This window comes from Trichomonas vaginalis, chromosome III (genome assembly GCF_026262505.1).
Source record: "Trichomonas vaginalis G3 chromosome III, whole genome shotgun sequence".
Lineage (NCBI taxonomy): Eukaryota > Parabasalia > Trichomonadida > Trichomonadidae > Trichomonas > Trichomonas vaginalis.
The window spans coordinates 4612310-4625862 of NC_067205.1; the positions used below are offsets into that span (position 1 = coordinate 4612310).

The 13553-nt window shown below is 34.7% G+C and overlaps 6 protein-coding genes and 1 pseudogene across 7 annotated transcripts, besides 2 other annotated features; 2 read left to right on the forward strand and 5 right to left on the reverse strand.

Moving 5' to 3' along the window:
* Window positions 1-4007: part of a mobile genetic element that runs on past the window's edge.
* On the reverse strand, window positions 412-945 carry TVAGG3_0641680 (protein of unknown function, DUF4106 family; the record flags this gene model as incomplete). Its single annotated transcript, XM_051241291.1, has 1 exon — window positions 412-945. One exon carries the CDS (start codon window positions 943-945, stop codon window positions 412-414), a length of 534 nt encoding a protein of 177 aa, XP_051087878.1.
* On the reverse strand, window positions 1322-2926 carry TVAGG3_0641690 (protein of unknown function, DUF4106 family; the record flags this gene model as incomplete). Its single annotated transcript, XM_051241292.1, has 1 exon — window positions 1322-2926. The coding sequence occupies one exon, from the start codon at window positions 2924-2926 to the stop codon at window positions 1322-1324; it is 1605 nt and encodes a 534-aa protein (XP_051087879.1).
* A 199-nt stretch (window positions 4008-4206) lies between the features above and the next one.
* Window positions 4207-5756, reverse strand: TVAGG3_0641700 (annotated as a pseudogene). The gene has a single exon. A coding segment is annotated over exon 1 (1550 nt).
* A 1005-nt stretch (window positions 5757-6761) lies between these two features.
* Window positions 6762-7798: a mobile genetic element.
* Window positions 7799-7945: 147 nt separating this feature from the next.
* Window positions 7946-8955, forward strand: TVAGG3_0641720 (Chain g Guanine Nucleotide-binding Protein Beta Subunit; the record flags this gene model as incomplete). The annotated part of the gene is made up of 1 exon (XM_001311511.2): window positions 7954-8955. One exon carries the CDS (start codon window positions 7954-7956, stop codon window positions 8953-8955), a length of 1002 nt encoding a protein of 333 aa, XP_001311512.1.
* A 698-nt stretch (window positions 8956-9653) lies between these two features.
* Window positions 9654-10217, reverse strand: TVAGG3_0641730 (uncharacterized protein; the record flags this gene model as incomplete). The annotated part of the gene is made up of 1 exon (XM_001311510.2): window positions 9717-10217. One exon carries the CDS (start codon window positions 10215-10217, stop codon window positions 9717-9719), a length of 501 nt encoding a protein of 166 aa, XP_001311511.1.
* Window positions 10218-11666: 1449 nt separating this feature from the next.
* On the forward strand, window positions 11667-12213 carry TVAGG3_0641740 (uncharacterized protein; the record flags this gene model as incomplete). The annotated part of the gene is made up of 1 exon (XM_001311509.1): window positions 11688-12110. The coding sequence occupies one exon, from the start codon at window positions 11688-11690 to the stop codon at window positions 12108-12110; it is 423 nt and encodes a 140-aa protein (XP_001311510.1).
* Window positions 12214-12363: 150 nt separating this feature from the next.
* On the reverse strand, window positions 12364-13540 carry TVAGG3_0641750 (lipase; the record flags this gene model as incomplete). Its single annotated transcript, XM_001311508.1, has 1 exon — window positions 12615-13466. One exon carries the CDS (start codon window positions 13464-13466, stop codon window positions 12615-12617), a length of 852 nt encoding a protein of 283 aa, XP_001311509.1.
* Between the last annotated feature and the right edge of the window lie 13 nt (window positions 13541-13553).

Here is a 13553-nt window from a genome sequence, read left to right on the forward strand (position 1 = left end):
AAACCTTGTATGACACCTTTTCCTGTTATAGGAAACTGTTGGTAGTAAAAACCAGAAATAAGTTTTGTATTATAGCTCATATCGTTTATAGTAAACTCAGTCGGACATCCAAACATAATGAAACCTGCTCTAGTTGCAGCACATGTTACACTCGTACGTAAAGTATTAAATAAGTCAACAAAACCTGTTGGTGGTATATCTGAGTAAGTATCTTCAAAGGAGTATTTTTTACCATTCACAACAATAAAGTCTTCTGGTGTCAAAAGAGCAAAACAGGCTTTAGTCGTCATTGTGTTTAAGGTTAGTTTACAATATCGTCCTTGAGGACTTTGTAAGTTTGTTGTTATAGAATTATATGACTCAGGGTTTTTAGTCGTAATAGTATAAACCATTATGTCTTCTGCCATTTACTTAGCAAATAAATTTTAATGAAATGTTGTGGTCGTCAAATATTTTTATAACGTCTGGGAAACTATACTTTAAGTTCAACGTTTCACCTCCTTTCATAACGTATATCTTGTCAATGACATTATATGAAACACCACAGCAACTAATGTCGGGTTCTATTTCTTTGATGTTTATATCGTCTGCCTCTGTCAAAAGTTTCAATAGTTCTTTCAAAACTTCATGAGGTGCAATGACATATGAGTTCACTTTTACAGGGTTGTGTTCGACCAAGTTTAACATTATACTTAAAGCTTGACAAATCTTCTCCTGAGTTTGAAGTTTGTCTTTCAGTTGTTGGTAGTCGTTTCGAATATCTGCAACAGAACTTAAGTCTCTGTTAACTTCAGGGTATGTTGGTTCTTTTACAGGAACAATTGTTATACCATCTTCGTCTTCGTATGGTTTCCCCACTTCAACATTTCTGTCTTTGACATTGACAACAACACTTTGACTGTTTGTTTGAGTTGGTGAATTTAACTTCACATCTGCCACCGCCATTAAACCTTTTGAAACACTTACGCTTCTATTTTTCGGAAATGACATTTTACTTAGAATAAAAAGATGGACGTATTCGAGTATCTCTTCGAATTGAAGCAAAACAAGGTTTACACACACAAACAATACAAATACATTGACAGAATAGTTCTTTACACAAACAATGGAAAATGTTATAGAATAGCTGTCTTTGCTGAACCTAAATATTTTCATAAAGCAAAGAAAGTTGGTATAACTGAAATGGTGAAAGTTCTTGAAGCAGACAAAAATATAACTTCAAAACTGACCGATATTTCTAAAGGTAAGTTTATAATACAATATTATGTCAAAACTGGCGTACTGTCAATATTTGACGGAGAGAAGTCAGTTCAAGAACAACTTACTGACCTGCTGCCAAAATCTGCTCGATGGAAGCTGTCGTTATGCCAATCTGAGGAGCCCCAGCAGGTTTCATCGAACGAATCTTCAAAAGAGCATCTTCCGTGAAAAGTGCTATTGGTTTTGTAAACTTCTTTGCTCTCAATTCATCTGGACCGTCTCTGTCACCAGTATATTGTATTTGAACTGTACCAACAGTTGAAATACCACCCATAAAGTCTTCTGAGTCAGCAAATGGAATGCCAAGCCAAAAGTTTGAACGGTCTCCATTTGTATATTGAGTGTTTTGACCTCCTGTATGAGTCCATACTTTCACATATGGCATAATAGAACTTTGCATTTCAGGGTTAATAGTTGTTGTGAAGTTGTTGTTAAAGTTCATAGCATCTAATGTCAAGTTGTATGACCTCATATCCTCAACTGTAGAATATTCTTCTCTTGGATAATATTTGCCATCTATGTTTATATGATATTTAATACCAGGGTTGTAGAAACAAGAATAGTCATTTATAGTTCGTCTGAACAGTACAAACATAGTATCTGCATGTTTCATTGCAGTTGTTAAAGCAATATCTGTTCTTGCACCTGGGTCAGCACTTTGGTTTCCAACTTCACCTGCAAAGTCTTTGACAGATATTTGGTGTATAGGGAACATAAGTGGAACTGCAATATATTTGGCAGCTAAAGCATTTGAAATATCTGGGTCCAACATATAGACTGCAAGTCTGCTTTCTATTCTCTTGCATTCAAATTTTTCGCATGTAAACTTAACTGGGTCCCAAGCAGTTCCAGCAGCATTGAAATAATAGTTTACTTCAGTGTTGAGGTTTGAGAAACCAAAGTCTAAGTCAACTTTGTCTTTGCAAAAGTCACAGAACTTGGCTCCACCAGTTCCAGTTACAGTAATGCTGAATGGGTCTTGTGTTGGTGCAATGACTAAGTTATTTTTGCTTGGAGTAAGTTCGATAGAAATTTTTCCTGCCCAGTTTGGCAAGTATCTTAAAAACCTGAAGATGAGGAAAGATGACAAAGGAACTCTAAGTTTCAGTTTTACTTTGGTTACTGCTGCTGCAGTTTGTCCAGAAAGGTTAACATAAACTCCTGGAACGTTAGGGTCAAGTCTTCTTATTTTCTCAATAGTTGCATACTGGTCTGTTTGTTCTCTAGCTTGTGGTTGTACTGAGTTTCTCAAAGCGAACCATTCATAGTTTGCCCATGTTACTGTTTGAACTAAGTCAGAGTTAGAATATATCTTATATCCCATAAAAACTTCTGGAGCATATTGGTATCCGACATAGAAAATTCCATTGCAACCTTTCTTGTCAGACAACTTGGCAGAAGGTTTTATTTCAATGTCTTGTTCCACGTATAAGAATGAGTTGTCAATAGAAATAATATGAAACCTGTCGCAAGCAATATCTACTGTTGTTGAAGAACCTTCTCCAAACTCACCTACGTTTCCATAAGAAACAGCAGTTGTATATTCGTAAGTTCCAGGAACTATTTCTGACCTTCTAATGGCATTGTCGCATTCGTTATACCATTCGGAAACATTTCCGTTCATGGCATCCAAAACTGTTGGCGTTATATTCTGAGCGGCGTACATTTCATATGGGTAAAAATATAGAATAGTTGGATTTATATGTCATAATAGAACCCATTCGGACCAAGCTTTACTTTCTTCCTGACTGAGTTTTTAACTCTTCTTTTTCCTTCATTGCCACTACTTTCACTAGATGAATTTACTTCTTCACTACTTTCACTTTGTTCTACTCTTCTCTTCTTCTTTGGTGTCGCTTTTGGTAACTTGCCCTCTGCTTCAAGTTGTTGCATCTTTGCATCATGTTCACCTAGTATGTTGCAAATTTCCCATGTCCTTTTTGCCTTTGGGCTCTGGTCGCCCATCTCAGGTAACCTATATCCTAGAAAGATTTTGTCATAGTTTGTATTTGAGTCGTCGCTTATTGTTTGCATGACTCTTTCCTGAGTTTCCGGTTCAAGCTCTTCAAATATAGCTTGTCCATATGGAATAAGCTCGTTTCCAAATATATGTTTTTGTAGCCATTCTGGTTTTCTTTCCATGTTACCAATAATATCTTTTGTGAATGGAAAGCTTTTACCCAATGTTTCAGTCTTGCGTCATTTATTTCTGTAGTTGGTTTTATTTTGTCAAGGAACATGTTTTTCAATACTAACATTTCATTTGGTACTGTCCATTTGAGTTTTCTTAAATATTCATCCCTTCTCGGTTCATTGTCTGCAAAGTAAGTTTTTATGACATTTTGCAAACTTTCGTTTGCAAGGTCATGTACAATAGGTTCTCTTCCTTCTCTTCTCCATAACTTTCTTTCTAAAACTCTTCACCAAATATACCATCTCTATGGTTCTGTGTAGTTCTTTGAGATAAATGTTTAGAACGTCAGGTGTTATATTTCCATCAGCCATGTTCATTTCATACCGGTCCAAAATATCTGCATCTTTCATATCTTTCAATGGCATTAAAGCCGCGCTGAAAATACCAGCTATATCTGGTTCACCATTCACTTCCATTGCGTCTACAACTTCTTGGAATTGTGGTTGTAAGTTTATGAACCACCTATCCGGATTAGCTTTATGACCCCATCTCATTGTAGTTCCATAGTCTGCAGAAAAAAAAGTAGGTTTGTTTCCATATGGTGGTTAGGTTCTGAATGAACCTTTAAACAATGTTTTCATTTCTATATGTTTTGTTGAAATTTAACCTTTTATTTTCACCGAGTTCATCCAAAGATTGAACGTTATATGCTCGTAAGTAAAAAGGATTGTATTTGCGTACATTTTCTTTCAGTTCTTCCATTCTATGCTGAATATTTTCATCTGATGTTGGAGTCTTTTGTATGTGTAAACATTTTTCGATATTCTTCTACTATGTCAGCCGAATTTTGCTTAGACTCTTGGAAAGATTCCATATTCTCCTCATACACTTGTTGAGGGTCAAGATTTTTCGGCTGTTCCAAATCTTCATCTAGTTCTGTGAAGTTAGTTTCCAAAGGAGGGACTTGTTCGTTTCCTTCAGGCTCTTCTAGCTGTTGTTGCTGAACTATTTCTTTCATGTCTGGTTGTATCTGAACTTCTTCCTGTGGAGTTTTTGTACCTCATCTGGCTGGCATTTCATATATTCCGAGACCGTTTTTAACAAGTTCCCTATTTAAGTCATCCGCATTCATAAACCCTTTCTTCTTTCGTTCCGTCTCTATTTTTACGCGTTTCATGAAGATAGTTGAATTATCATTTATCTCTGACACAAAATATCTCGGAGTAAATTCAATTCATGTCATTTGGATGATATGCTATTAAATCATATCCTTAGCGAGCTTGTATTTCCAGGTTTGAAATTATATCCCATTTGGTGCTGAACCATAAAGCTAAATAGGTTCGGGTCAGTATTTCCTTCCTTGAACTTTCTAATAGCTTCTTTATATCTGTCACTAAAGTCAAGAGTATCTGGGTAACCATAACCTTCCTTAAGCATTTTTAAGAATTCTTGGTTTCCTTGTTCTCTACTTCTTTTATGTCCTTGCTCTGTTTGTGCTGGTTGTGGAGGTGGTTGTTGTGCTGGTTGTGGTTGTTGTTGTGCTTGCTCTGGTTGTTGTTGTGCTGGATTTTGAATTGTTGGTTGTTGTTGCTGTGCAGGGTTTTGAACTGTTGGTTGTTGTGTTGGTTGTTGTTTCTGTGCATGCCTGTGTCTGTGTCCATGTGACGATGTAAATGTTTTAGGTAGTCCTGGTGCAGGTGCTTCTCTTGGAGGGTTTGGTGTATATAAGTTCCACATAGCTAGTATATAAGCCACCAGCTGGTATATAAGTTCCACCAGCTGCACATATGTTCCATCTGCAGCATAATGTCCTACTGACTCGTCTTAAGAAAGCATTTACTAGGTCTGTTTTGGTCTGTTGTAACTCTTTTTCTTGACTTTCCACAACAGTTGCTCTAACGGCGTCATAGGCACTTTGAAACTGCCTGTCTCGTTGCTGCATCTGTTATTTTCGTCATATTTTGTGCTACTTCTTTTAACTCTTTGTCGAAACCTTCAGACTTCAGTTTCTTTCCAGATGAGAAGTCGTTCACTAGTTTCACCTTACTATGAAGAGCTTCGAAGGCATTCTTAAAGTCAGCATTCATTAAAGCTTCATTTGAACTGTCTTCATCCGCTTGTATTTTTGTCCTTATTGACCCTATAAGTTGGGCTGCTTTGGCGTTGGCTTGGGCATCTAACCAGTCATTATTAGCTTTTATATATTCTGCGCTTTTCATTGTCTTTTGCATGGCTGCGTTCGTTATTTTTTACTTCTTTTGTGCTAAGTTTTCATACTGTACGGTGTTTGGTTTTGCAAACTGTAAAGTTTTTCTGCCTTTACATTTGCTTCAACTTCTTTTTTATACTCATCGCTATCCATATATGTCTTCAGGGCTTTTTTGTTTTATTTCTTCATCTTTCAGTACTTTATATTGAGTAGTATGGTTTTTTCAAATTTATAACATCTTGTTCCATTTTTGCTACTTCTGCTGCTTTTCTGACACTTTTTTCGCATATTCTCTCTGTACTTAGTTCTTTCAGTTGTTCTTCTTTCTTCTTTTTCTCTACATTTAACTCATTGAGTTTCTTTGTGTGTCTGTCATATTCTAGTTTCTTTTCGTTTTCACTTATTTGTTTTCTGTATGTCTATGTTTGACTTTTTGACATCTGTTATTTGATTTTTTGAGTGAAACTCAAATTCATTTGACTTTGAGGGTTATAAGCTGTTCCGTCTGCAGCTCCACCATAGCCTGCCATTTTCGCTAAAAGTGCCGCGCTCTTAAACCTCCACTCTGTGCACCAATAACTCGGTTTAAAAGCATAGGGTTGCTTGACATTTGTTGCAACATAGTGGGGTCATTCATCAATTTGTTGTTGCAACTGTTGTTGTGGTGTCAGTTTTTACTATTGGATGTTTCAATCTCCCTTCCTCTTACGTATATTCTTACGTAGCTTACGTGCATTTTAAAGTGAAGTTAAAAAGTGGTTTTTGACAGATGTTTATATGACACTTTTTGTTCAGACAACAAAACTACTCGGTCAAAGTGTTGTCAGTTTTGTAAAATAACCGTCCTATCTCATTCTATAATGGGGAAAAGGCTTCTCAAAGTATACTTCCTTGGAACGCCTGTAACTTTTCCTGTAGCGACGATAGACCCTTACTTGTCCGGACAAAGTTATACTATTTAAAAAACAAAAAGTTTTACCGTTGGACAAAACTTTTTGTGGGCTAGAAGGGGCGCAGCCCCTGGAAGGCCACCCCAAGAAAAAAAAAAAAACTTCATTATACTAAACATCTTCAGGGCTAGAGGGCGCAACGCGCCTGGAGGCCCCACTACCTTTTTTTTTTTTTTTTTTTTTTTAATTTTAACAATTTTTCTATTAAGGGTGCACACGAGAGGATCATGTAAACTTCAGAATTTAGAACCTTATTTTTAGGCATTATCTTGGCTACCTATTTAGGCTCGAAAAGCAAAAAATATCAAAAAATACAACTTAACTCCATTATGACCCTTTCATGGAGGTAGTTTTTATCCGCTAGTATTTTCCCTTTGAATCTCTTTACAATTCGAAATCAAATTCAAAACTCAGTAGAAGAAAGGAAGAATCGACTTACTACGGTTGTAATACGAATAAATACATATATTTAATTATTTTTATTTACATAATAATTGTTTGAAGCTCATATTCCATCAAATTTTTAAATAAAAACATTAAAATGTTGAAAATGTTCATATATTTTAATAGGGTTTTGGCACTTTATTGAGGAATTACTACATACATAGTCGAACTAAACTTGATATTTTGAAATTTAAATTATTTATCAAAATTAAAATTTAACTTGAAATTTATAATTATTTAGTCATATTTTGCATAATTCTAAGTAGATTTTGTAAAAAATCAAGAAAAAAATTTTAACGTGCTTTATTTTTTCTTTTTTATAATAATACATATTATTATATAATTAACATATTCATAATGTTTCACCCTTTCAAAAATATAATCCTCCTCCTCTCAAATAAACGTACATACGGGTGGCCTCTTTTTTCAAAAAAATAAAATTTGAAATTTTGGGCTCAAATATTAGAGATTTTTTCAACCTTCAACGATATATGTTGTCTATATCAGACCTCCTTTCTTTTTGATACTTAACATTGTTCCTAAATCTTAGCCGTTAAGGCTGTTCTGAAAATATTTTTTTCGAAAAAATTCGAAAAAAATTCTTAAAATTCAAAAATCCCTTAATTCCTGAGGATTTTGGAAAAAAGTTTTTACATGAACATGTGTATATTATATGAAGTATATTGATAAGGTAAAAATCAAATTTTATTGCATATTCATCGAGAAAATAAACTAACGAATCCCTCAAAATTGAGAGGGGAATCCTCCTCCTCTCAAATAAACGTACATTCGGGTGCACCCTTAAAATATCTTCATATAAAAAAGAAAGTTTTTTAAAAAGTTTGGGTATTAATATGTAATCAAGCAGTGATTTTATTTTTATGATCAATGGTTTAATCTTATTTTATGAATTATAATTGAAGGAAAAATAATCGACTTGGCCTTCCTTTCTGCAAATGTCTGCTGAACAACCAGTTGAACAAGTTGAGCAAGTTGAAGAGACACAGTCCGCTCACTTCGCTCCACGCGCTACATTCGTTGGCCACAACGCTGCTATCGAATCCATCGAAGTTGATGGCGAGCACAACGTCCTCGTTTCCGCTTCCCGCGATAAGACAGCTCTTGTCTGGAAGCTCAACCGCACACAGGAACAGTGGGCTACACCATTCACACGCCTTGTTGGCCACAACCACTTCGTTTCCGATGTTTCCCTCTCCCGCGATGCTTCCCACCTTCTTACATCCTCCTGGGATAACACACTCCGTCTTTGGGACCTCGCTACACGCACAACAAAGAAGCTCTTCCTTGGCCACAAGAAGGATGTCTTAGGCGTCACATTCTCACCATGCAACCGCCGTATCATCTCCGTCGGCCGTGATAACCAGGTCAAGATCTGGAACATCCTTGGTGAAAACAAGGCTGAACTCCAGTGCTCTTCCTGGGTTACATCTGTTGCCTGCGCTCCAATGGCTGATGAGAACTCCCCACTCGTCATCGCTGTCGGCTGCTGGGATGGCAAGGTCTACATCTGGTCCATCGAGAAGGAAGCCAAGCTCATCAAGGAGTTCAAGGCTCACGATGGCCGCTGCACATCTGTTGACTTCACACCAGATGGCAAGTGGGTCATCACAGGTGGCTCAGACCGCAAGGTTGTCATGTGGCTCACAGAAAACGGTGCTAAGACAATCTCCTTCACAACCCCATCTCCAGTCCACGCCGTCGCTGCCTGCCCAACACAGGCCTGGATCTGCGCTGCTACATACGAAGGCATCGCCGTTTGGGATATCGGTGCCAAGCAACAGATCGACCTTGTCCAGCCAAACTTCAAGCGTGAGGGCAAGCGCAATGCCGGCCGCACACCAGACTGCACATGCCTCGCCTGGGCTGCCGATGGTTCCGTCCTTTACTCTGGCTACAACGACGGCTCCATCCGCGCTTGGGAGGTTAAGTCTGCTTAAAAGCATATTCGTATATATATATACAAGTGTATCAATTATATAATTTTTTTCAACTTTTTTAATTCATGATTATTTTGTTGATATTTTATGATTCTATTCACGATTTACTCGATCAATATCAAAATTTTCAAATAGTAAACGAAGTAATCCCTAATTTATGTTAATGTTGCTTATCTTTTTGCACTGATTTCCGGATTGACCACATATTTTAACCGAATTGTGCAAAAAGAAACCATAATATCTAACTATCTGCTCAATGAGACTAAAGTTCGCGAATTGATTTTCCCATTTCTCTTGTTCATTTGCGATATTTTATTGTTTTTCATACAATTCAAAACTAAGAGAGGAGTATTCATTTTAGAGCTAATATGTTTCAATCCTAAAGTAATTCTCTTCTTTAGAACAGTATTGTTGGTCATTGCAAATATTATCAAGAGACACTAATTAAACTTGATAGATCATATAACAACTTCATGTAAATAATTTTCTATTTACTAAAATTCATTTTCTACGGTTAATTCATCATAAAACGTTATTGATCCAAGTTCCTCTACAATTTGAGGGCTCAAAATGGAGACATATCATACTACATCAAAGCTGAAATCATGCCACAAATACCGAAAACTATTGATTCCAACAAGAAATTTTTGTCTTGAATCTAAAACTTGATTATGGGGAAAAACAAGAGGTAAATTTAAATGGATAGATATAATATTTAATATAACAAGTCTATACATGATAATATAATATAAACAACAAACTTAGATAAGTAATGGAGCTTCGTAGTCATTGTAGTCAGCAAATTCGTTGTTGAAGCCAATTTCGCAGACATCATCGTAATCAGCCTGTGGAAGAGTTGGCTTGATTGCTTGAGCCTTGAATGGCTGGGTTCTATCTTGGAGGTGAAGAACGCACTTGCAGATGATTGGTGGATTGTTAACGTTACCAGTATTCATCTGGAGGTAGTTCATGCTCATTTTGTCCATTGGAAGAACAAAGGTTGGGATGTCCAATCTTGCAACCTGTTGTTTTCCGAATAAGCCTGTGTGCTTATTGAGAAGAACGGAGAATGTATGTGTGCTGAAGGAGTCAATATCGATGTGGTAATACTTTCTGAGTGTTCTGGCTTCCTTCATTGTGAACTTTGTTGTTCTTTGTGTGCCTGTAGCGTTGTTGATGAGTGTGAATGAGAGGTTATTATTAGCTCTGATTCTTGGGTCGCGGATGATGAAACCAGAGAAGCGGATGTAGATTCTTACCATGAAGAAAAGAAATAATTGATTGGTAGGTTATTGCTCTCAAATTCCTCGACCTAGTTACCTCTCAAAAATTGAAAATAGAGAGTGACTTTTTGATAGCTCGTTAGTCCATGGATTTTTCTATGGTATTATTACTAAGGATATGATATGTAGTCAAAATCAAATTAACGGGTGATGATTTGATTTTGCATCAAAAATTTTTGATAAAAATTTTTCTTAAAAAATGGATAAATCCTGCTTTATATCTTATATTAGATATAAAGGTTAAATTTATTAATTGAGAACACAATTGCCAAAATCTCATTGAAAACCGAAAAATAAGATTAAAATTTATTTTCATCTTTTTAATTTTAGGCTCTCATTAAAATTTTCAAATTTTATAAATAACTGTGGACATTGAAAATCACTTTTCAATCAGATGACGTTTATATAAAATATATTATCTGCAGTACTATTGACACCAAACATTTTTTATAAAATTTTTGTTTGATGTTTGAGCATATGATTGACTAAATACCTTTTCGATTTTTTTCAATACAAAATTAAACGTGCATAATCCAAACCTTGATACTATTACTTTAGACAATAATTGTGACTTGGAAATAACAAGAAATTCATGATCGCATCAAAATTCAACGCTTTGACTAAATTAATCTGATAATTCTATTGTTTTTATCCAACCTCTTCATACGAACTGTATTTTGCATATATGATAAATTAATATTTCCATCCTTCTCCTCATAAAATCGTTTATTTTTTATATTTTATCTCCTATCATTATGTTAATTTTATGCTATTTTTCAAATACCATCCTAACCACGTCTAAATAGCAGATGTTTATATTAATTTTCAATGATCCCATTATGAATTACTTTTGCTTTTCATATTTCTGAAAACAATCGATTCTGCGTTTTCTGAGATCTACATTTAATATGTACACACCCATGATGTATTATTACAAAAACTAATTAATTCATTAACTGTATTCTCTCCATTGCTTTGCATCATCTTGTTAAAATGACCAATAACTTCTGTTTCAAGTTCGAAACATTATAATTAACCATTTAATAGATAAGGCATATATATTAGTAGATAACAATTTCGATAAAATATATCTGAAGTGTTTCTCCAGAACATATGAACATGAAAAATAAACACCATTCACATATTAGTTAAATGACCATATCTTTAACATTGCTTAAATAAATTATTTTCATTTGATTTCGAAATTCTTTAATTTCAGATTTTCATGAAAAATTCAGCTTCAGCACAATCTGGAAAATTCATTTTTATATTCATATGCTAATATTAGCATAAATTTCCAATTTTTATTGAATTTTGATTGATTTTATAAGAAATTCCTCGTACAACGAAATTGTTCTAAGTAACATATTTGTATTTATCTGAAACAAGGCAATACTATCATTTATAAAATTTTCAGGACGATAATTTTTTTTTCGCACAAAATTTTTCATGATGTTTCCGCTTTTGCAATTACAACTAGCGAGTAACATCATCCATAATGATTCAAAGGATGAGCTTGATCAATATCGCAGAGAAAGAATGAATTCACCTCCAGACAACAAAATTTTCAATATTCAAAACTATTTTTGCACGATACCAAACATTTTAACAAAGCACAATGACGGAAAAGTTCTTACAAAAATAGAAATTACCCGCAAGGACAATGAATTTTCCCTTCCTAACGTTCCTTTTGGTATTAACGAGATCAGATTCTTTACCGATCGCGATAAACTTTCAACATTAAAACCAGGTCAACTCGGAATTATCGATGTAGACTCTAATTGTAAGCATGCTTATTACATTTCTTACAATCAGGATATTGCTGGCGCGGCAAATCCTGCAACAATGAACCTTGCATCTGGATCATATTGAGATGATCTTCAGAGGTAAAAGTTCAATTTAATTTCAAAAATTTTATTCATAATTTTTTAATACTCCAAATTTTATACTATATATTATTAATACTAAGTCTGTCACATATATTACACCTACTAGTTTTTACTTTCTATGAACAAATTTCGATAATTTTTTTATTGATTTCGTATTTCATATGAGTGAACAATTGAATATACTTTTTCTTACTATTTTGAAAAATAATAAATCATTTAAAACATACTCTATAAAAAACGTAATTTTTATTTAGTTATCGGTTTCTTCGGAACCATCTCCTGGTGTTTCACCATGTATCTTAGACTTGCTTCTCCTATATTTTTGGAAAGCAAATGCGATACTGGTACCAATTCCACCAATAACAGCTCCGACAGGTCCCAAAGTGAATCCAAGCGTTGTTGTTGCAACAAGACCAGCAGTTCCGATCGTTGCATATGTAGTATTACCATTAGAAAACGCATAGTTTTCATGGTTGACTGTTTCATTTTATTCAGCTTCGTTCATTTCATCTTCTACACCTTTTCCATAGAAAAGATGCAAATCTCTGTGGTATTTAAGATGGCAATGAGACATAAATCTCATATTCTTCTTAAAAACAAAATCATCTGGAGTTGGTTTTCTTAAGTTAGGTCCATTCTTTGTCTTTTCAATGACGATCACTCTACCAGGAACTCTATCACCAATTGATCCGTCATTGTTTTCTATATTTACTGGTTCATCTGATGAAGAATAAGATTTTTCATCATTTGTATCTTCCTCACATTGAGCGAAGTTCTCAGGAAGCTTGTAATTTGTTACTTGGTATATTTTCTTCTTGCAATTAAACATTCTTGGTATTGGATCTTTTTGTCTGACAAACGTTGTAACAAAATCTTGGCATTTAGTAGCTAAATTACTACTTAATATACCAGGGGTACCAATTGTAAGTGCATGAACATCTGTGAAACCTTTTTGATACTTTAAAATCATTGCTAAAACTGTTGCACATGCACCACCAAGAGAGTGACCAATGCAAGTGATCTTTCTATCTTTCTTGAGAAGTGATGAAATCATATCATAAACTTTGTACGATCCTTCAAAATATCCTTGATGACAATATCCATCAAGGAATGGAATATCGAAGCCATTAAAATCAATATAGAGATCATTCCAAGATGTAACCTTTGTTCCTCTTATCCAAATTATCCTCTCTTTCTTGTATTTTAATAATCTGAAAGTTGGAATTCCATGGGAGCCTTGGAAGTAGAATTTTTCAACAACACCTTTTGGCAACTGTGATTTCTTTTTGTTACTAGCAAAGTATTCAATGATATCAACCAGGAAGAGAACAGAACTCATAAATAATAATGATTGAAAAAAATATTCCGATATGAAATCAAGTACCTTTGATTGCCTTTGTTTTTAGATGAATTTTAATACAATTTT